At 55.7% G+C, this 23,208-nt stretch overlaps 2 protein-coding genes across 2 annotated transcripts in view; both read right to left on the bottom strand.

The window, feature by feature from the left end:
* Positions 1–16,227, bottom strand: part of LGR6 (leucine rich repeat containing G protein-coupled receptor 6) — a 123,221-nt gene extending 106,994 nt beyond the window's left edge. Inside the window, exon 1 of the mRNA XM_068659597.1 lies at positions 15,121–16,227. Within this exon, the coding sequence (XP_068515698.1) occupies positions 15,121–15,314 (194 nt within the window). The 5' untranslated portion in view covers positions 15,315–16,227. The remainder of the gene's footprint in view (positions 1–15,120) is intronic.
* Positions 16,228–21,159: 4,932 nt separating this feature from the next.
* The window catches only part of LOC137843856 (receptor-type tyrosine-protein phosphatase V-like), a 32,133-nt gene continuing 30,084 nt past the window's right edge, over positions 21,160–23,208 (bottom strand). Inside the window, exon 39 of the mRNA XM_068659596.1 lies at positions 21,160–21,670. Coding sequence (XP_068515697.1) covers positions 21,611–21,670 — 60 coding nt within the window. The 3' untranslated portion in view covers positions 21,160–21,610. The remainder of the gene's footprint in view (positions 21,671–23,208) is intronic.

Below are 23,208 nucleotides of genomic sequence, written 5' to 3' on the forward strand. Positions count from 1 at the left end.
CTCAGGCCTGTTGCATGGCTCAGGTGTATATCAATGTGCCCGCTAGTGCTCTGTCTCCTGGAGGTCCTGATCTCACAGCAAAAAAAAACCTGGAGCTCTACTTCAGGCTGTGAAGTCCCAGCCCTGGAGGTCTGTGTCATCCCCCTGCTAAAAAAGCTCAAAGCCATGGGCCACCAAAAGCCCTCAGTAGGTCAAATAATGGACCTGCAGGGTCTGGTGAAAGTTCAGTCTGTAGCAGAGAGCAGGAGCAGCCAGGACAGCCCAAGGCACCTGTGAAACTTTCTGATGACACCGAGTCTGACCCGAGACACAAAGCTTCCCAGCCATTCCCTCATAGCTGCTAGGCAGAAGAATGTGATAATTAGTCATTAATTATTGTCTGGAACTTGGGAAAAGGCATGGTACATGTGGGCCCTGCCCTAGAAGGCTTGTGCTGCAACCAGCTGTGGGAAAGGAGCTGGAGCTACAAGATATAATAATCCCTTCCTGCCCTAAAGAGCTGTGAGGATCATGGTCAGGGAGGAGGTCACTTAGCTGATGAACAACATCAAAGAAAGAGCTGGATGTAAAGTGAATGAACTGAACGAGTCAGAAGCAGACTTCTGTCCGCAGCTGCAACAATGAGCTAGGCCTTGACCTGGAGGAACCAGTCCAACAATGGGGTGAAATAAAGGATGATTTAATCTGGAATTCACTCCAATTCTGAAGCAGAACTGGTACCCTGGTTATGAAGAACTGCACTCTAATACATTTTTGGTCCGTCTTTGATTCTGCTTCTTTCTTTTATGAGGTGGTTTTAGGAACTGACCTCTAGGGACATCACAGCAGGCGTTCCCAGGGGAGGCCGTGGCCGTGAGTTCATGCGGTGACAGCAGGAGCTGTGAGCAGAGCCTTGCCCTCCCCACCAGCCTCCAACAAACTGCCAGAGAGAAACGAGAGACGGGCAAATCAATGGAGGTATGAACTGATTCTGGCTGGGATGGAGCTAATCTTCTTTGTGTGTGTAGCTTTGCTTTAAATCCATTACAACTCATTCAGGCTCTCGCGTTTTTCTCTGAATGGCAACACTGCAGCCAGGGTGAGGACCGAGCCGTACTGCTTTCTGACCTCTGAGACATCCCAGACCAGACCATCGCACTCTTTTCCATGCCTGTTAGCATGATGCCTCCTGAGGAGCCATTCAGCCACCCTGTTCTGCCCTTCCTCTTGAGACAACCTTGATGGCTTGCTAAATCTGTGATCCTGGGCTGCCAGTGAAGAAGGGGCCCAGGACATAGTCAGAGGGTGAGTCTGTGCTCCCATCTGCTTCATCAGGCAGTAACTGCTGCTCCTACAGCCTCACAGATAGTTGTGGGCTCTATTACTGCCCCAAAACACTTGAGTTTCCTGCCTAATTTATCACGGCCTCCAAGCCAAGGCTTCATTTGCCAGCACCACTCTGAGTTGTGGTTTATCCTTCCTCTTTGAGCTGAATCTTACTGTGGACCAATCCGTCAGCCAACACACTAAATAAATAAAGTTCCTGTCCACACACAACACAGACCCCTGGGCCAGACGCAGCTTCCTGCTTTTCTTTGTACTTTGGAGGTAACTGAAGCAGTCCCTGGAGAAGGCACTGTGCTGGGTGAGAGAGATGGATAAATTGTTGGGAGCCCAGGGGATCGCTGCCTGGAGACATTTGGTTCCTCTTGCAGGAAACTGTAATGAGCAAGGAGCAAAATATGACAGTTGTTGACACTGTCAAATAGAGAACAGCGTTTTTATCAGAATTGAAATTTGCTGGTGGTTTTCAGCCATTTTTGGCTGAAAGTGGTCTGTTTTCAGACTAAAGACTTCCCAAAATGAAACATTATGGCTGAAAGCTTTTGAAAAATGCTCCTTGGACTTTTGGCCTTTTCATGAGGAAATTTCAAAGACAGCAGCTGTGAAATCCCGGCCAGCAGAAACTGAGGATCCAACCCAAGGGCTCTGTCTCAGTTTTGGGGACACATGGCAGACAGGCTCCTGCTGGTCTCCTACCAACGAAGCCTATGCAGGCAGCCTTCCCTTGGCGCACCGGGGCTGGAGATACAACCCAGCCATTTCTGACCCCTTTCCCAGCAGACTATGGATCCTGACAGTTATTTTTCCTCCTAGGAACCAGAAAAGCCTGGGTCCCTGTGGCTAGCAAGCATCCTGGCCCTGCCTCCCGAGACTGTGCATGATTTATAGGGGAAGACTCGGAGCATTTATGACAGCAGAGGAGGAGACCTTCCGCTCGCTGTTCGTGGCAGCTTGGATTCTTGGCCGAAACGCCCAACCCAAGGTAAGAGATGAATGCCAGCTGCATTCTTCACCATGCTTCTGCCTTCTGAGGGCAACGAGAGGCCCGCAGGCATTTGGGCCGAGGTGTTCTCCAGCCAAACCCAGCAGTGGCCTGGCAGGGGGTTTGGAGCTCCTCTGGTGGGACAGGCTGTGCGTCAGAGATGCCCAGAGCTGGCTTGTCCCGGGGAGATCTCTGCTGCCCCCAGTAACGAGCAGGTTTCCATTAGCTGCAGCAGACTCTATGGTGTCACCAGGAAGCCACAAGACATTAGAGCGTGACGGCTCTTGCCTTGCCTCATTCTCCAGTGGGTGGTCCCTGCGCACCAAGAAAAGCCTTTCTTCTGCTGTCAAGTGGGTAACGAGAGTCTTCCTGTCTCCAGCGCACATTGCCGCCGGAGCGCCTGTCTGCGTGGTCACACTGCGGTGGCGGTGAGTCACCAACGATGGTTTGCCAGGGGAAAAGCTCCACTTGTCACAGCAATGGGGAAAGAGCAGGGCAGGGGGGCTGAGACCGCCTGACCCAGGCCGTGGGAGCATAGCAAAAGTCAAACCACCGTGGATGGACCTGATTTGCCACGGCCCCTCCGGTTCGGGTAGGTGCCCTGCTCCTGCACGCTGGATTTCACAAAGCACGTGAATTAACAAAATTGGAAGACTACAACAATTCTCAGGAAGCCAGCACGTGTGGGACGCCTCGGCCAGAAAGCTTTGGGACAAACTAACGGGGAGAGGAGTGGATGAAGAAAGAGCTGAACAGCGTACAGAGGCCCGTACGCTCAGAGCCAAGGAGATCTGCCCAGGGATGCACAGAGGTGTCCTGTTTGCCAGGCAGGGGCACAGCAACTCTCTCAGACCCCACCAGAGGCACATCTGCTGTTTAGAGTACCTGCAAAGATTTTTGCCATTTATCTGACTGGGGAAATGCTTTTATGCCCAGATGTTCAGGTGCCCGGGATGATCCCCTGCTCCGGGTGCACCCCTGAGAGCTCAGGGCTGGCGATGATCTGCCTGTGTCTACTCAGCAGAGAGCTTTGCTTGGCAGTGCTCTGCTACGTGGCTGTGCCCAAGTCCCAGTGTCACGGCTGTGCTCTCCAAACAGCATCTGCTCTGCAGGTGAGCTCTGGTTTGATCTGAATGTAGCATCTAGGATAGGCTTTTGGACATCTCTCAAAGAAAATGTTTCTTCTAAGGCTCTCGAGCTGATTCTGGAGACAAAGTGGCTCCAGTTGGCATTCCAGATCCACCTCCTCTTCTTCAAAGACCACCAAGCATCATTATAACACTAGGGCCATGCGAATGCTTCCTTGCACGGGGTTTCAATTCCTCATTTTGTTGCTGGCAGAAACAGCAACAGGTGAGAAGGAAACTCCTTTGCAAAGCCAGCATCACTACCCAGGGAAGGAGAAGCCTCATGCAGGGAATGGTTCCAGACAAACTGCCCTTCCTGCTTCCACCTGCTTCCCATGCCTCTGGCTCAGCTCTTCTGCAGCACAGCTGAGTACAGACCTACCTCCACACTCTCCTAGGTGATAGCCCCTGAAGCAGAAGAGCCAAGACCTTTTCCCAAGATCTTTGATCATTTGAAAAAAAAAAAAAAGCAAAAAAAAAAAAAAAAAAAAAAAAAGCTGATTTTCCTTGGACTTTCAAAGCTGATGGAAATCAGAACAGACTAAATACTCCCCCTACCTTCCCCAGGAGGGGCATCTGGAGCTGCATGCAAGGGTGAAACCTGACGCTTTGCAGAGCCTGTGACATAGGAGGGAAAACCATCACGGGGCTGTTGTGGAGAGTCCCACTTCAGCGCCTGGCTTCACTTAAGTCCCCCCACGTTAACGAGATGTGAGTGCAGAACAGGGCAGGAGAAACAACTTGAGGCCGATGGCAAAGGCTGCGCAGAGCCATGGACCCTACAAAAAATCAGAGCTGATCCCGGTCTTCCTTTGTGCCCTGCTCCCAGGCTGCTCGGGGAGAGGTGTGCATGGTGGCAGGGGAGAGGAGGACAAGCTGAGGATGCTGCCCGTGGGGTGCAGGAGCAATGAGCACGCAGCTCTGCTGCTCGGCGACACTGGGGCTTGGCTCCAGTTCCCAGCCCTACCCCTAAGCCCTGCCTGGAACCAGCAGCTCCTTCATTTCATGTACAGGAGGGCTCACGCCCCAGGGCCTCGCTTTGTGATGGCAGCATTCAGAGTGGCTCAGAAAGAATGGTGAAAATGTCTGATGTCATTTTTTTATTTCTTATTATTATTAGTTTTTCCTGCAGAAAATGCTCTGGAATAGCTCCTCCTGCAGACACTCTTCTGACAGTCAGAGCAACTCGCATTCAGGAATGAGGTCTGCATACAGGACTCCTGCCATAAAAACCCCACAGCTGTCGGTGCAGGAGCCTCAGCAAGCTCTGCTTCCCCCATGTAGACAAAACCAAATTCCAGGCTGAAATTTCCTTAAGACACATCTCATATTTCAGGATCTGTTAGTATGACTTTCATCTCCAATCCACATATTGCAGCCCTATAATAATAATAATAGTAATAATAATAGTAATAATAATAGCAATAATAATAATACCTTCTGCATGTACATAGCACCTTTCATCCAAGGATCTAAGTCACAATTACAGCCCCACACATTCCTGTATATTACAGCCCTATAATTCTAAGACTGTTCAAGTATCCAGACTTCAAAGGGAATGTGGATTTCCCCTCCAGCCCAGTCACAATGCCCAACATGCTGGAGACGTTTCAAAGGTGTTTCGAAGGTGCCTTGGCAGTAGCTGGAGAGCGTCAGAAGAGCCAGGGGAGCTCTCTGGAGCCGAAAGAAGCCTTCGTGGAGTCTTTCCTCCCCTCTCCCAGCCACTTTCTGGTCCCCCTGGGAAGGCAGCGCAGCCCTGGGATGCGGAGGATGCTGCCACGAGCCGCGTGTCTGCACGGCGGGGGGAGAGGAGGAGGCAATGGGACCAAAAGGAAAACCAAGTCACGCACAGGCTCAGCTGGGTGACTTCCCAGACCAGGCAGAACCCACAATGTTTCAATCAGTGGGAAATTCACAAAAAAATTACGCTCCGCTGGAAAGAAAAGGGAGGGGAGGTGGTGGAAATTTTCATTGTAAGCTCTTATTATAAAAGGGTTTGAAGATTTTCAGGTAGCCCAAAAATGAAGCAGGGTATTTCTTTTTTTGGGGGTCAAAGCAAAATATTTCAGGGATACCCAGAGCAAACATGTTTTGTTTTGGTTTGGTTTAGGTTTAATTGCATGGGAAACCTGAAAAAAAAATCTATTTAATCCAAGCCAATCTTTCCCCTCCTTTTCTGGTTTCCTCAAAGAGCTGAAATAGCTGTTATTTACCCCCATACGTTCAGGAAGGAGTACGCTGAGAGCGAGGTAGCTTCCTATAGAAAACATTAGATTAAAGCAGCGGGGTTTACAGGAAGGCTGGCCAAGCTGCCGCTCACCAGCTGGGTTCGGGAATCAGCTCACTTCCTCCGCAGGGCTCCCCGAGCCGCTGAGGAGCCGCTGGATGTGGTGGTGGAGGAATGCCTGGGAGCTGCACCGGCTTGTGGCTGCCTCCGTGAGCAGGGAGCGGCGAGGTCAGCGGGCACGAAAGGCAGGCTACGAATCCCAGTTCATGAATCGCCTCCTTCGTGCTGACGGCGAGATTGTGAAGCTCGAGAGCTTTTTAATTTTTAGCTCGAGAGGGCTGGACATGTGGCTGAAAAGTGCTGGGAGTCTCTAGCTCTTTTGCAGCACTTATTGAATCGGTTGATCTCAAAGGATGTTAGAGGAGGGTTCATTATTAGTGTTTGCTGGGTGCCCAGAGCACCCCACGGAGGAGCTGGGCAGTTTTCACAATGAGCTCATCTCAAACACACCTCACTCACCACCAGCATGGGCTGCAACACATTCCCTTTCCCCCTTCTTCCATAAATCAAGGCTTCCAGCGTTCATGCTTTTGTCGCCAATAAATCCTCTGCTGTCTTACGCCACATGAAAGACCAGCAGCACCGTAACCGACAGGCACTTCCCCGCGCGGGGCTGCAGCTGCAGACACAACCTGCAGCACACGAACCTGCTGCAGCCAAAACGAGAGGGACAGCAAGGCTGCCGCTAGGCTTGATAAAGCTCTGTGCAGCCAGCACCTCATCAGTCCCCGGGACTCATTGCCACAGGAAAACAGCGCAACAAATTCTTACCCGCTCCTATAAATCAGCTCCTGTCCTGCGACGCCTTCGGCTGCAGGTGGAGCAAACACCCCACACCTGACCCTAAAGGAATGTCCCTGTCCTTTGGTACCCGGGGCGTGTGCAGGTGACATCCCAGCATGGGGACAGCCCCCTGGGACAGTGTCTGAGCAGCAGCAGCCTGGGATGTGCCTCTGCACCTCGTTCTTCCCTTGGGAAATGCTGCCTGAGTGCTGCTGCCCCGGCTGTGGGCACGTTGGCACGGTGCTGCCCGGGTGCCCAGGGGATGTCGTAGGGACCTGCTGGGGGCACAGAGGCTGCTGCTGGGGAGTAGCTGCAGAAATCAGGGTAAAGCAGAAGGGCAGAGATTGTACCCTGCAATTAGGGTTTCTTCTTGTGTTCCCTATGAGAAATAGGAGTTGAATTTCTGTCTGAAAATGCAAATGCCTTTCCTGCTGGTTTCACACATGCAGTGATGAAAACTTGCTTGAGAAGTGCTCAGATTTGGGAAATCTGAAGCTGTCCCAGGTGTGATGCAATTACAGCCAGTGCCATCCTGACACAGGATAGCATCCTGGGGAAGGGGGCTTTTGCCTTCACACCTTGGCTTGGCTCACTGCAGGGCACTGCCTGGGCTGGGAGGTGGCACCAGGCAGGGGGAACATCCCGGGGGCTCAGACGTTACAAAACCTTCTGACAAGGGTGGGGGGCACCCTCCCTGTCCCTGTGTGTGCTCCTCCTGCTCTCCCACCCTCGCTCAGCGGAGGAGCCAACATTTCCCCTCCACGCCCTGCCCCGCGGTGCCAGCGCGCACAGCCCTGGCGGATGATGCGGTGCTCGGGCCTCACCTTCCCTTTGAATGAAGGGGAATGTTACTAATTGGTGCCTCACGGGGATATCGAGTGCTGGAAACTATTCTGTCTCCCCAGGGTCTCTTTGTAGTGGGACCTGTGGCTGCTCTCAATGAGAGAGAACAGGTCCCTTGAGCAGGTCCTACCTTACAGGTGTGTCTGGCTTGCTCCACTCCCATGGGGGCTGCTTTTCATTTCCAAGTCCTTCAAAGAGGTTTAAACAGCTCCAGGAAGGACTGCAAACAAGGCAAACGGGGATGGAGAGCTGCTGGTGCCTGGGGAGGCTCCTTGTCCCTTGGAGGGGGGAGGCTGGAGGGCTGCCCTCCCTCACCACTGGCAGCTCAGGAGAGGGCTGTGCGTTACCCCTTCCTGGCTCCTTGGGACATCCCTGCGAGCTTGCAGGCACTCCCTGAGCTTCACCGTGTCCTCCCCTTGCCCTCCACCACGGGCACAGCACCTGCCTCCCCTTGAGAGGGCTCTGCTCTGACTTGGCTGCAGCACGAGGTGCTTGCGCTCCGTCCTGCTCTTCCTCGGGAAGGCTGCTCCTGATCCATTTCAGCTCCTGCCAACCTCAGGTCCTTCCCCGAGACCTCAGGCTCCTCCCAGCCCTGACAGTCCTCCCCTCTTCCTTCCCGTGGGTTTCAGAGCATCAGAGTGGGGATCCCTGCTCTTGGAGCTCACCACGGCCTCCAGGGCTGCCTGCAGCGGTGCACCAAGGCAGCTCGTGTTCCCATTTCCAGCTCCCTGAGCAGCCTAGCCCACCTCAGACACCTTCTGAGCTGCCTGAGAGCAGCCAAGAGGATGAACGCCTGTCTGTCTATCTGTCCATCCATTATCCTGGGCTGCTGGCTCACTGAGACCCAGCCCAGCATCTCCACGGATGGACCTGGGGCAGCTCCTTGGGGCAGAGGAGGCATTTTGGCGCCCGTGATTGAGATGCCCACACCGAAGGGTGGCTGCATGCACCTGCCTGCTGCTGGCAGAGGGTTGGAGGGGGTGCCGGGGGTCCCGCAGCCCCACTGCAGCCCCCTGGGAAGTGCCGTGCTCCCCTCTCCCTCCTCCACCCTCCTGCTGCTCCCTGACCCAGGCAGGTGCAGAGGGGGGGAGAGGCATTTGCAGCTCCATCGCTGCCTTTTGGCACCAGAGCCTCTGCCAGAATCAAAGAGCTTTTTCAAAGAAAACCCTAAACTCCTTTAATCGCCAGCTAGAGCTCCTCCCGCACAGATCTAAGGGCCATGAGCTCAGTGTTTTCATTGCCCTGGGCAGATTTATGAGCTTATTCTTCAAGGAAGGGAGGGAGAGAGGGAAGGCTGTGGCATATTGCTTAGCCTGGGGGGCGGGCAGGGAGGAGCAGGGGGGGCGGATGGAGGAGGACGGTTGCAGGGGAAGTGCACGACCACGATGCTGCAGAAAGCCCAGCACTGCTGTGCCCGGAGCTCGTGGCTCGGTGGGGAGGCTCCAGGGGCTTGGGGCTGTGAGCGAGGACCAAATGGCCGAGGCTGAAGCCCAGAGCACACAGAAGACGAGTGGCAGCTCCAGGGTCTCCATGCGGAGCTGCCAGCTGGAAGGGAGCGTGGGGACACGGGGACCTGCCACATCCCATCCTCGCTGGATGCCACCGATGGGAGCAGCGGTGGAGCATCCCCCAAAGCCCGCACGGGAGGCACTGGGCTCCTGCTGTCCCGGCCAGCCCTGCCCTGCTGTGGTTTGCAGGGTGGAAACATTGGGAGGGAGCAGCTGGGGTTCACAAGTGGCTGTCCAGCCCAGAGCACAGCCACGGCCCCGTGCAGGTTTGCTCTAACCGCGGCACCGTGCTGCGCTCCTCATCCGTACACCTGCTCCCTGCTTGCCAGGGAGCGCAGAGCTCACTGCCAGCTGCCGAGCAAGTGCAACAAAGGCCTGGCTGCTGCCTCTCCTGCAGGGATCTGGGGACCTGCTGCTGGTTTTGGGATGGGGCAGATCCTTCCTGCCACCTCCCGCAGCCCTCCTCAGAGAGTGCCCTGCCAACAAGTGGGCATCTGCTCACATCCTGTGCCCCAGACACCCTGCAGCATCACTTCCATTAGCTGGAAGCATTTTGGGGCTGCAGCCCTTGTTTGTGGACCAGCCGCTCTCCAGAGAGCACAACATCCAGGGAGTCCCAGCAGCACCAGTCCGGGGTAGCTGCAGCTGTGCAGGAGATCACTGCAGGACCCAAACTTTTCTAGCTCGTGGTATCAGGTGCAAGGGCACAAGGTATCATGGTATCAGGGGTACAAGGGAGCAGAGCCTTTGACAGAGGAGGCTGGAAGATGGGGAAGAGGAGGGAGGACATGGAGAGCTGCCAGAAACCTGGAAGTTTCCGTCTCGTTGGAAATTCAGAGACTTCAAAAGTTCCTTTCCTCCCAAGCCAGGACAAAGAGCCCGCATGTCCACATAAAGTATAGAACAAAAAAAGCCAATATATTGTGTTCTAGAACCACCAGGAGGTTTTGCTTAGATAATTTGAGTCCTGCAATGTGAATATTAACTGGCCTGCAGGTAAACATAACACCAGCAGGTGAAAATATGTAAATGGAAACGTTAGGAAAAAAAAAAAAGACACCAAGAAGTGAAAACATTGAAATAATCTCTCTTGATTCAACTTGTTACTGCATTTCTCCCATTCCACCCCCACTGATCCGATCTCATCGAGCCTTTTCCTTTCAACGGAGCGATGCATTCCTGGGAAAACCATCCCACCAGATGTGCCTGGCCTCGGGGCCAATGGTCCTGCATTTTGGGCTTACCTCTGAGCACCGCTGGCTCCCTGGGACACTCGTGCCCATACCGAGCACCACCTGCAGCATCAGGGCATGACAGTACCGCAGGGATGAGGCCCTCTGCTCTCCAACTAACAACCAGATGTGTTCCCAGCGCTGCTGTGGGATGAGGGACCAGGAAATTTGGGCTGTGAGCTGGTGGCCTGCTTGGCCACCCCAAGGTGTCGGTGTTCATTGGGGCTGGGAGGTGTCCCCACGGGCTCTTCCTTGCCACGTACCAGCAAAAAGCCACCTTCAGGCACAGAGCACCCTTGGGTGCAATTGGGGTGCTGAATTAGGAGCTGAGCCCAGGCAGCCTGACCTTCAGGAACCCCTGAAGTCTGCTAACGAGGATGCAGAGCACGTCTGCGTCCTGTGGGGTGCCTCTGTGGTCTTTGTAGGGCCCCTTTGGCAGAAAGCAAATGCTTGAAGGTGGGAAACTCCCGTTATCCCCATTATTCTAAGGAAAAGAGAAAAATAAACAGAGCCTTAAAGCTGTTAAATGGTGCACATGAACCCACTGCAGCATGTGTGTTAGATCCCAGCCCTCCTAATGCCCCTCACCAGCCTGATCTGCCAGGTTTGGGATCCCAGGACCACAAACATTTCTCCTTTTTCCTGCTTTGGCTGCTGTTCTCCCAGGCAAGGACTGGACTTGGGGCCATTTGGGGCAGGAGTGGCATTTCCCATTTGCCCTTAGATCATCGCCGTGGCCACCAGGACCAGGGGTGGTTTGGAAATGCCCAAAAAGGGGGTGTCAGGGCTTAGTGCTCTCAGCATTTTTGGCAGCTCCCTCTGTCCCCCTGGGGTGTGTGCCCATCACCTCCATTGCTTCTTGTCTTGCTCCAGCATCCCATGTGGCTCTGGAAACCCTGCTCCCTCCCCCGCTCACAGTTCTGGGGTGCTTAAAAAATGGAAATACCAGGAAAAAGGCACCTTCTGCTCTAACCTTCCCCGCATGGGTGCTGTGCGAGCATGGAAGAAGCTGCCTGGTGCAGATTGTGGTGCCAGAGGGCAGCACAGGGAGCAGAAGGGCCCTGCCCCTGGGCTCCCAGGGGGCTGCTAAATTCCAGGCAAAGCCTTAAAATGTCTCCACAAGGTGAGAATGGTGCTGAGAGCTCCTGGCTCCTGTTCCCCTTGGAAACAGCATGGGGAAGGAGAAGCTTTCTGTCCGGGCAGGATGGAAATTAATGGGCACAAGCTGGACCATGCCATTAGATATTAAGAAGAAAAAAAAAATCCGACGTTTGTGGTCAAAACCAGAAAGAGGGTAGGTTATCAGAGGTAGTAGAGATGTTCAAAGCAGATGAGTTCCCTGACCAGTGCCACAAGCTGGGTCTGCTTTGAGCAGGGCTTTGGATCCGTGACACCCAGAGGTGTCGTCGTGTCACCCTACCTAAGATATTTCCTGGTTCTGGGCAATCCTTCCAGCTCCTCCTCCCTCTCACCAGGGCTGCAAGGGGGCAGAGGGGACCAGGATGCTATCCCAGGGGACAGGCATGGGGACAGCCACGTACCCAGGGGCCGACCTCCCCCAGCCCATGCGACGTGGCACTTGCACACCGCAGGGAATCAGAGGTGGGGTTGCTCACCCAGGTCACGCACAGGGGCTGCAGCAGTGCCAGGCATCAAAGCCAAGCTAATTCTGTGAGTGCCGAGCAGCAATTCCTGTTTTCCCCTATTAGCAGACACCAGCCTCCTCAGTGCCTCTTTGCGCAGCCTCCTGTGCTGCACGGGAGCCTTCCCCTTGCAGCTCCAGCCTCCTGTGCTCTCATCTTGCTGCTGTCCTCCCCGAGATCCCCCCCAGCCCCAGCAGTGACTCCCCTGCGCACGGTGCTGCCCGCGGCAGGCAGAGCTGTGATATTTGGCACGCTGCTGCCAGGACGTGCTGACATGCCAGCTGAAGCTCCGCTCCCTCTCTGAATAGCTCAGCTCTGTTGGGTGGATGCAGCCTCTCAGGTCTTTGGCTGCAGCTGAACAGGACGGTGCTGAACCTCAGCATTTCGTGGCCAGGCAAAAAACCCCGTTCACCCCCCAAGCTCGTCACGTCCTGAGGATGTCGTCAGCAGCCCCCAGGTGACGAGGTCTGTGCTGCTACAGCAAAATGGGCTGCTAGAGCCAGAGCAAGCCCTGAGCAACACAGACTACGGGGTCCTCTCACCTAACAGAGCCAAGCCCCAGCTGGGCTGGCCTCTGGGGCTGCAAGAAGTCACCAGCACACCCAGGTGCCTACTGGAAAGGTCCCCATGGGAAGAGGTGACCTGCTTCTCTCCCATCGCCCTGACCACAGCTGCGAGCTCACCACGGAGCCCTCCCGTGGCAAAGTTTGGGTTGGGGTGGCTGATCCCACCTGGAGGATCCCAGGCTCAGGCACAGGGAGGTGCCCGAATGAGCAAGGACTGGGTTTTGGGGGAGAGACAGGCACCGCGGAGACACTGCGCTGTCAGGACAGGGCATGAACGCAAGCTCATTAGTGGCGAGGCAGTGTCTAATCAGAGGTTATTACCCTTTATTTTGCTCCCGAGGGAGCCCTGCTCTTTACAGAAAGGAGTACCCACAGTTTGCTTAGAAGGCAGGGCACGGAGCAAAGGAGCTGCAAAGCCGTGGGTGCAGCTGCCCTCCTGCTCCGGGTTCCTCCTTGACATTACAGGGCTTGCTTTTCAGCACTTGCAGCTCTCCCCAAAAAAAATCTAAGCATTCCTTTACATATCTGAGTGTGGATTTACAACCTGAAATTTACATGAAGAGCTTAGATCTCTCTTGAAGACCCACAGTTCCGACAAAACTTATGCTGATTTGCTTTGAAAAACCAGCCCTGGCTGCACACCTTGTAACCGAGAAACTAGCCTTACGTGACTTGCCAAAGGTAACTCCGGAAGGCAGTGACAAGCAGGGAGAAAACCCAGTTCTGTTCCCCCAACAATTCCCAGAACATCCTGCCTTCCTCCCCCGGCTACATCTCCCCGGCTCTTAATTCACAGGCGCTGCTTAAATCACAGGGCAAACGCGCTGTGGCTCCCCAAAAGCCCCAGCCCTGAAGGGAGGAGGAGGACCCCAACCCCTCCGCCACCTCCCTGGCTGGATCCCACGGATTTTGTCCTCGCAGCCCCACTTTTCCCTGCAAGGTGCCGTGCTGGGGAGGCTGCACGGCTGGTGCACCTCCGGCAAACTGCTGTCATTGGCGCCACCCTGTGCGTGAAGCTGGCGGAGGAGCTGCTGCTGGTTCCTCGCTGCTGGGCTGCCCCCAAGCCCAGCTCCCAGACCTCTGCCAAAAGCCAAGAGCATCTTTAAGCACCTGCCCGCTGCCACCCTGCACAAGGGGTCCGTACCCTTCTGCGTCCCTGCTCTGATATTGTGCTCAGGGTAAGTGAGAGCAGATTAGCTGCAGCTGGCCCTCGGATCATGCTCCAGGGGCTCCCAGGCAGCTGGGGCTCATCCCTCTGCAGAAATGGGGGCACCACAGCTGCCGGGAGTCAGATCTGCAAACTGGGAGCAGGTTTCTGCCGCGGCTGTGGTTTGTCCTCGCAGGAGCATGGGGGGCTGCAAAGCTCTGCAGCCTGCCCTGCTTGCAGCCCGCGTGTTGTCGGCCACCTCCACCGGGACATGCTCAAGAGCTGCAGTGACTTTTCACCCGGAGGCAGCTGGCTCCAAATTTAGCCCCAGGGGGTGTGCAGTGCAATACCTCTACGCAGCGCACACCTCGTGTGACAAGTGCTCCATGGTTTGCGCTCCCACGGAAATGCAGCTTGCATTACACAGCTCTCTCATCGTCCATGCTCTCCAGCGAAAATCATCCTGTCCTGTCTTACTTCTTTCTCAGCTGGCCCAAAAGTACATGAAGCCATGTCCTCAGGCAAGCAGGACAGGCAGAGCTCTTATCCAGCCATGGCAGCTTTGACCTGGCTTTGCAAAGCCCTTCTCGAACTGCTTAGGGTGCTTGGCTTTACCAGCAAAGTAACTGCATCCCAGGACAAGCCAGGACCATCAGAGCCACACGGTCTGCACGCCACACCTGGACACTTGCCCCTTCTCAGCACAATGAGCACAAAACCAGCTCTGCCTGGGGGCTACAGGTTGTCCTGCACGATCTGGTACATGCAGCGGCTGCTTCACTGCATCCCTGGTTGGGAAAGGCAAGGGAGGATCTCATCAGCCTGCTGCTGTGCAGCTGAGGACAGTGCCGCAGCCCTTTCTGCTCAGCAAAAGGCCAAGCATCCTCCCCAGGGCATGCCAGGGCCAACCTGTCTCCATGAGACAGATGGATTTCTTCTCCTGGTCAAAGCCTGGGATCGTCCTGGGGAGTCCCTTGGTCACCCTGGGGATATGCTCAGCCACCGCTGAGTCTGATGGCACCACTGAGACCATCGCCGGGGCTAGAAAGGGACCCACCAGTCCCTGTGGTGGTGTAACCCTTTGGGGTATTAATACCAGAGAGGATGGGAAGCATTCAGACAATTAGGAACTTTTAATTCAAACCAGAGAGGGGGGGAAGAAAAATAAAACCACCAAAAATCCTACATCTCGTATAGGACTTCAGTACTCATTTTAAAGAGGCAACTTGGACACTGCTGGTGGCCAGCCCAACCCAAACCCCAAAAGCCATGAGTTATCACGGCTATTGAAATGTTTGACAGAAGGATCCCAGAGCAGTTTGCAGTAATTGCTCAGTATAAATACTCCATTATGCTCTCAGACAATCAGAATCTACCCAGCAAATCAGCTCCTCTGATCCACTGTAATCAAGAAGCAAAGCATGCATAACATCGCAATATAAACAGCGTTTGCAGAGGGGCGCGGGGAGGAGGGGGAGCTGCCTGAGCTTGGCAGGTCCTGGAGTAATAGCTGCCTTCTTTTTTTTTTTTTTTTCTCTTTTATTTTGTTTCTAATTTCCAGGGGAAATTTAATTTGGGGAAAAAGTGGCGCAAAGCTCCGAGCCAGAGGAAAACCGCAGCTGACGAAGGGGTGCGGAGAAAGACCCGAGGCGAAAGGAAAGGCGAAGGGCTGTACTTACAGGTACGCCGTGAGGGGGCTGAGGCTGGCGGGCACCTCCGACAGCCCCAGCTCGGAGCAATCCACCGAGAGCATGACCCCATCCTCCTCGCAGTGGCACTGGGCTGGGCACGAGGGCGCCGCACCTGGCTCCGCAGCCACCGCTTGGAAGCGGGCAGAGGAGGCCAGGAGGACACCCCAGAAGAGCTGCTCCATCCTCAGCGGGCTGCAGCGGTGGGGAGCGTGCGAGGAGCCGTGGGCTCGCCCCGTCCCCGGGCTGGGCTGCACCCAGGGGAGCTCCCTGGTCCCTCAGTGGCAGCGGGCACCGTGCCTCCCACGGTTCGGAGAGGAGTAAGGATGCAGCCAGGGAAGGGAAGGCATTGTTGAATGATCTTGGTTATTGGGTTTCAAGGGCTGGGCAGGGGCGTGAGACACTCCAATGGGAGGAGTTAAACTTTCTACTCTTTCCCTCTCTCTCTCTCTCTCTCTCTTAGAGCTGGCAGGAATTTCATTCAAAGGGAAGAAAGGGGAAAAAAAAAAAAAAAAAAAGAAACCTCAACAAATAAAGACCTGTTCATAGCTCCGGGACCTGTGCTTGTTTTGTAACAATGTTTTTGTGAGATAGCAGGGCAGGGGAAGGCAAAGCTGGCTCTGGCAGGGCAGAGGAGCATAAAGAGGAGTACCCAACCAGCACTTCAAGGGCTCCAGACTTTGGGACGCTGAAATATAACCCCAGATAAAGGACTCTGTGTCTGCGCTGGCTGCTAAACCCAGCTGCAACAGGAAAGTCAGGGCGCAGCTGGGAGAAGGGCGCAGGAGCTGCCAGGGAGCTGCTTGCTGGGAGCTGCTGTCCCCAGGGCTGGGGGCTGTCTGTCCGTCCGTCCGTCCGACCTCGCTCCCCTCTCCCTGTCTCCATCCTTGGGCAGGGGCCGGGTGGGAGATGCGAGGGATGGAGCAGCAGTGTCAGGATGCTGAGCTGGACGGGGGCCTCCCCAGGGCGCTCTCCAGGTAAATGGGACGTGGTGCTGATGCTGACGGGCAGCTGGGTCCAACATCGCCCAGATCCAGCTGGGGCATGAGCTGTGTTAGTGGCAGCAACGTGTTCACCCCAAGAGCTCTTTCTAACCTTAGGTAAAGCGGTCAGGGGTGAAAACAGCAATAGTTTGTGGAGTGGGGGCTTGCAGCCAGGGTCCCAGCGTGTCCTGCAGCTCCCCACGGGGCCATGCGTGGTTTTCACAGCCCCGCCTCCTGCGAATGCACTTTTTATTCAGACAAAATGATTTTCTCCGGATAAATGAGGTGAGAGTTATATGGGGTCAGGTCTGCAAAATGGGAGGCTTAAGAAGAAGCTCCAGCCAGCCCAGGCCTGGGGGTGTGCTCCCTCCTGTGTAAGACTTGTGCCCAAAGTGGATATTTCTTCTGAAAAGGTCTGCTCCAAATCGAGCTCAGGGTTTGGGGCTGATGCACAGACCCTGGCTGAGGGCTCCCAGCCTGGGCGATGCAGGACCTGAAGCTATTTCATTTGTGAAATCCATTCAGATCCTGCAGTCTCCGGGCTGAAACCCTATCGCCGCTGAAGTCAGTGGAAACTTTGCCGCTGAGTGCGGAGGAGCGAGGATTTTCGTACAGGAGCAGGAACTGATTTAATTAGAATGAAGCCACTTCCATGGCAGGCAATTCTGGAGATGTCATTAATTAGACATCGGCGATGTATTTTGACAGCTCCAAATGTAAAACACTGCCAGCCGGATGGAGGGGTCCTGGTGGGTGGATGGGAAGCCCTAAGAGAGAGGTTCCTCCCTGGGTCCGCTGACAACCCTTCCTCCAGCCCGGCTGCGGGGCTTTAGCATGGCCTGAAATGAACGGATTTGCTCTGACAGCAGCCAGGAATGTGGTGTAAATCTGGAGAAAGTGTCGGGCCTGTCACGCTGCTCCTGGCTGCGATTGCAGCTTTTATCTATGATTTCCCCGTCTCTCTTTCTGGGCAGCCGAAGCTCGCACTGCGAGCCCCTGACAATTTCTCGCTCAGTGAGTTCTCCTTGGGGATGCAGGACTCTGGCTGAGCTCACTATTAATAGAGCTCTTCAAAATCACTTTAAAGAGATTCCTATTGAAAAGTGCCATTCTGCTGAAACAGAGCCATTTCCTCAGGAAGGCATTGACTGCAATGACATTTTTCACATTGTTTTTGGAGCAACGCAGCCCGAATTTGGAGGGCTTTGCCCTGCATGTCACACTTTGCTCCAACTTTTCTGTTTGCTTTTTATTCCAGCTCAGCTGTGGTGCTTCATTTCCTTGTCTCATTTCCCTGAGAGCCGCTAATGGACATTAATATTTGAAGTGTTCATTTATTCCAGCGTGTCGCCTGGCTCCTGGCAAAATGCAGAGTCTGGACGTGGAGTTGTTTGGACCGGACAGCTTCCATGTTTCCATGGCAAAACTTGGAATTCCCAATAAGTCCCTCCGGGGTGGAAGTGTCACTTTTCAGCCAGTTCTCACTGAAAACGCAGTTTGCTGTGAGTAATGCGGGCTGTGCCGTGCCCTGGTTGAAGGCACCAGGAGCTCCAGAGCCAGCTTCTCCCTGCTCAGCGAGCGGAGGTTTTCCTGCAAGGCTCACACGTGTTTGTGTGTTGTCCTCTAGTGGCAGCCTGCGGTTTGGGGAGCGGAGACGTGCTCAGGGCAGCACTACCTCCTCTCTGAGCTGCTTCTGAGCATCCCTTCGCCCAGCCCAGCTCCCCAAAACGCTCGCTGTGCCCCTGCTCACAGACTCCTGAGACTCCGGGACCAAACCCCGGCATTTGTGGCCAAGCCTAACACAGAGGTGTGGTACCTCTGGGTTGCAGGTGACGTCCTGGCTGGGATTTCTCCTGCTGCCTCCACCGTCCATGGCTGACGAGTCTTCCTACAGCTTACTTAAGAGCAGGAAAAGAAAAAAAAAAAAAAAAAAGGAAAAATTTAGAGCATAGCCTCAGCGTGTAATGAGGTCCAGCCAGCGTGAGCTACTGCAAGCACAATTACTGCCTGTGCTCGGCAGGTCTGCAAGGGCCACGTTATTCACTCCTGCACCAACGTGAGGAGGTCTGGCTCTGGTCTAAGCCTTGGACCTGAGGGGAGCTGGGTGTCCGGGCAGCACTGCTGGCTGAATCCTCGCTGTGGACCGCCAGACAAGCTCTGGGCTGTGCTCTGAGGCTGCCAAGGCTTGTTAGAGTTGTCGAAGTTTCCAGGCTAACGAAGTTCTTCCCCTGTTATTTTAGGAGGTTTTCGGGATTCACTCTAGCAGAATCCCAGTTTAGCTGTCGATCTCTGGGGAAAACCATCCCTGCTGCAGAGCACGAGGGTGCTGGCAGCTTTCCATTTCTGCTCGCCTGGCTGTGAGGGAGGGCAGCAGCTGATGGGAGAGGATGCTGGAGATCCTGGGAAGGGATGAGCTGAAGCCCTGGTGCTCGGTGATGCTGGTGTGGCTCAGGTGGAAAGGGAAAGAGCAGCGGGCATCCCCATGGCACGGGTAAATGGGGCAGCTACAACCTGAAGCCAGGTCCTTCACTTCATGGAGGTGCTCAGCTTGGGCTCCCTGGGGTGGGAGCTGTTGGTGTGCTGGGGGAAGATGCCACGGGACTCTCTGTGCCCTGAGGGGAGAGCAGGGGACAGGGGAGAGCCTAAGGCAGAGCAGCAGCACCAGTGAATGGAGAAATGTGACCAAGGAGCTGCGGGACCCCAGCTCCCATGGCTGCAGGTCCCCAGGAGATGCATGGGGCGGGTGGTCCTGCTCTCCCTTCTCGGTCCAGGGAGCAGGGAGAGGGCCCAAACAGCCCTGGACCTGCTCGTTTGCAGGGTCTCAGCCTCTGCACAGGGGCTGGTGGAGCAGGGTGGTGGCTGGATGCTGCCAGGCTGGGGCAGGCTCGGTACGAAGAACAACACGGCTCGGTCCAGAACGCACTGGGCGGCCGGAGCTGGAGGCTTGTTTTGTTTTACTGTCTTGTTGTCTCTCTCTCCCCCTCTGGGTTTCGTGGCTCTGAGCTGCAGGGCTGGAAAATTATTCATCCAAACCGCAGCTCCCACGACACCCTCTGCAAGCATCTGTGGCTCCAGCCTCCGCTGCAGCAGTGGGTGGGAGGTCGTAAATTCGTCACCGCCACCGGGTCGGCCTCCTGCTGGATGGGACATGAGGCACGGGGCAGAGGGCTGTGCCATATTTGCAACCAGACCGAACTCACGGGGTGAAACGTGTGGGATGGTTCCCTGCGACCTGCCCGTCCCGTTGGTGATGAGGGCCCTTTGCAGCCCCGTGCGCTGGCTGCAGCCGTCTGCAGGTTCATCTTGGCTCAGTGTGAGCTCTGCGTCGTGCTAGCCAGATGTGAGGGCTGTGGGATCACTTGCTCCTGGATTTCTGGAAGCTCTGCAGGCAGCAGCCTCTCCCTCAACGTGGCTTTCACTTGCTTCTTTGCATCCTGGAGCTGGCACACCTGTAACAAGGTGCGACAGCCCTGGGGCGGTGCATCAGCCCTGTCTCTCCATGTCCCCATGCCCTGGGGGCTGGGACTGCCACCTCTGTGCACAGGCACACAGGAGACCCTTGAGCATTCCCCAAAGGGCTGTAGAAAGGTCCTGGTGCCACAGCCCAGCTGGCAGGGCAGACGGATGGAGCTGTGCTGCACTGAGCCCCGCCGGGTGGGAGGTGGCGTGGGGCAGGTGCCAGCACAGCTCACCCTGCCCTGCTCCTGAGGGTGGCACGGGGTGGCTGAGCTGTCCTGAGGGGATGTGGTGCTCCTCACCACAGTGCCCAAAGCAGGCCCTGGGAACGCAGCCCCAAAATGAGGCCTCTGGCCTCTCCGCTGCCACAAGCGGTACAGCCAGAGCCAGTCCGTCTCCACGGGGAATATGGCTTTGAGCAAAGCCCCGGGCAGAATGACTCTGCAAGCCGCAGGGTAGCTCTGATTGCAGAAAAATAGGAAAGGGAGGACGGGGAGCTCCTGCCCCTCCTTAACCTTGGAGGTGATGCAGAGCCAAGGGGCGATGACCACCAGCCTGGGGTGGGCACACGAGCTGCACACTGGCTGCCAGGCTGTAAAGAACTATCCCCCCAAGGGATCCTGCTTCTGTGCCCCTCACAAGGGTCTTTCTTATAACCTGTTCCACATCTGTACTCTAACTGGGGTTTGGCCCCACTTTCCAGCTCAGGGGGCTCCACAGATGTTCTTGAGGTCTTTTGGACTGGCATTAGGTGTTTAACACTCTGGGGCACACAGATGGGGTTGCTCATTGTCATTAAATGGAGCTTGCAGACTTCAAATAGTACAGCAGGCTAAAGCTCAAAGCTGCACACACCCTTGAGACTCATCCTCAGCATCCGGAGCTCCAAGGCCACATCGAGCCAAGGAGAACCATTGATTGTGCCCAACATCACCAGCAGGGAGATGCTGGGGGTCGATCCAGGCTTGTTTCATCGCAACTCGTCATCAACCTAAGACTCGGCAGAAGCCAGGGACTTTACTCTCTGGACCAGGCTGCAGCTTGTCTGCCTTATGTCAGGCCTCCAGCACACACTGGTGTTCTCCCAAAGAACACGGCAGGTGGCTGCTGCTATGAGCCGTGCACACCCTCATGAATAATAAATAGCTGGACATCACCAATCCTGCTGACAGGCTTGGGGATCAAACACCGCGGTGAGACGTGAATCCTGCAGTATGAGCAGGATATCTTGCCAAGATAACATCATAAATCATCTTGTGCACATATGCATATCCTCAGAGCTTCGTGGTCCTTTTTTATGTTGACAGTGTTCACACATCCTCCTGGAGAGCTCTCGGTGTGCTGTCACCCAGCCAGAAGCAGTGGTAAAGTGCTAAAACCTGCTCGGTACCAGGAGCAGATGAGAGCAAGCAGAAGCTGCTGTGGGCCATGGGCAGCAGTGCCTGGGCTGGCCAAGGGCACCTGGTCCATTGCCTGTGGCCCACTTGGCCAGGGACACCGGTTCTCTTTTGGGAATGGGTTTCGTGCTGCAGGAAGGGAAAGTCTGGGCCTCACCAGGACCCCAGGAAAGCAAACCCACCCTTACAAGCACTCTCCTTCCTAGGGCTGTTTATTGTTTGTACCTAATGCTGATCCGTCAGCCGCCACGAGCCTGCTCCCACCGCCCACAGCAGTGCTGGAGACCTCAGCACGCCCCGTGCACACAGGCAGCCCCTCCTGTGCTGAGTGCAGTTGGGTTAACAAACCTTCCAGACACCAGGAATCCCAGCAAAGCGGCCAAACCAAGGAGCATCCCACCCAGCCCCTGGCCGTGTCTGCACCGAGGGGCTGCAGCAGGGCAGGACAACGCTGCCCCAGTCTGCTCAGGAGACCCCGAGTCTCTGTGGACACCATGCGGGACACGGTGGTGGTGGTGGTTGTGGCACCGGGGTGGGTCCCCTCTCACTGCAGGACCCCCGCTGGGCTCTCACCCCAGCTCCTGGCTCCGGCCAGGACCCTGCAGGGGTGGAGGGCAGGACGGTGCCGGGCTGTGCCAAGTGGTGTCACGGCTGCTTCTGAGCGATGATGTCCCGCATGCAGGTGTAGAGGAACATGTACTGGTCCTGAGAAAGAGAAAGGGGTTCTGGAGTCAGGTCTCTGACGAGAATTAGCTATGCAATTTGCCTCTAAAGCCCTACAATTACTTCGTGATGGAGATTAGCCAGCACTGCCTGATGGCAGAGCAGGATTCCCTGTCCCAAGAGGTCCACGTTTGTCCTGTGTCACCAGAGCTACCCAGAAAGGAAGAATCAGGCCTGGAGCTGCAGTTACACCATATTTGTTTCCTTCTGCTTCATCATCCCCACTCATAAAACCTGAAGGCAAATTGCACTGAGGTGTGAGAGGAACGACAGCACCTGACCTCCTCAATCTGCACAGCTGTGGCTTTTGGATGTGCCTCAGGGTTTGCACCCAAACCACAGCTGCAGAGCCACTCCGGTGCTGCTGCAGGGCAGCCCTGGGGAGGGCTCTGTGGTGTGCACAAGGTCTGGCAGTCACCTGCCACCAGGAGGGAAGACCTACGGGCAGGAGTGTCCCTCGGTGGCTGTCCCAACAAAACAGACTGAAGGGCTGACCAGGGTAGATCTCTGCAAGCGCCCAGTCTGGGTCATTTTAGTCCAGTTGCATTATTGTTCTGTTTTTAAGATCAGCAAAATGATCCATCAGCACCTAGCTGGTCCAGAGAGCTCTATTCCTTTGCAGGTTTGGTAAATGCTCTGCACAAACACTAGACTGCTTGTGCAGAGCATTTTGGAGCCTGGCACACAACGCCAAGCTCCAAAGCGCCCTGGGACAAAGGTGCTGGGCATGCAGGGCTGGTTGGGGACCGACCCCTGGCAGGGCTCCGGGCAAGGTAAGTCAGGCTGTGCTCAGTGCTCACGCTGAAGGGCAGGGCTGGCCAGCAAATGTAGGCTGCAATCACATGGTAGCCAGAAAGGGGGATTAGGGACCTGACAGAGGGGCCCCTGAGCAGCTCGCTAATGCGCTGGCTGAGCTGCAAGTCACGAGGAGCCTCCCTCCCCACCGGCGGTGGGTTTAGTCCCACTGCACGACCAGGAAAGCCACAGATCACACAATGGCTGCGATTCCAGGTCACCAGAGCTTGTTTTCAATGAGCCCGGCCCGATTGTGAAATCCGGAGCGACAACCCCGCGCTGACTTCAGACCAGGCACACTCGCTGCCTGGCGAAAGGCAGGGGCACGTCCCCAGGGACCCACACCATGCTGGGACTGAGGGTGCTCCAACACCCATGGGGCAAGCACTCAAAGGTTCATTTTCCCCCTTGTTTGGCTTCTAAACCCAAGCACATCAGCCGATGCCCTGGCGTGACAGCGGCGTGCCCCCGCTGGAGAGAAAGGCAGCGTCCTGGCGGACCCCGTGGTGACGGAGGAGGCTGGCACGGGGCTGGAGGCCAGAACAGGGCGTGCTGGGATCAGAACAAGCACTGCCCGCAGCGAGGTGGGGAGGCTGCTGCCTCTGCTGCCCCCGCGCCATGGGGCAGCGGCGTTTGACGGGCGCTTGCTGCGTGTTTATGGGCACATTGTGTCTCCGCGCGGCGAGAGCACGGCTGAAATACAAAGGAGCTCTGAGGCTGGGGCA

Source organism: Anas acuta, chromosome 24 (genome assembly GCF_963932015.1).
Source record: "Anas acuta chromosome 24, bAnaAcu1.1, whole genome shotgun sequence".
NCBI classification, from domain to species: domain Eukaryota; kingdom Metazoa; phylum Chordata; class Aves; order Anseriformes; family Anatidae; genus Anas; species Anas acuta.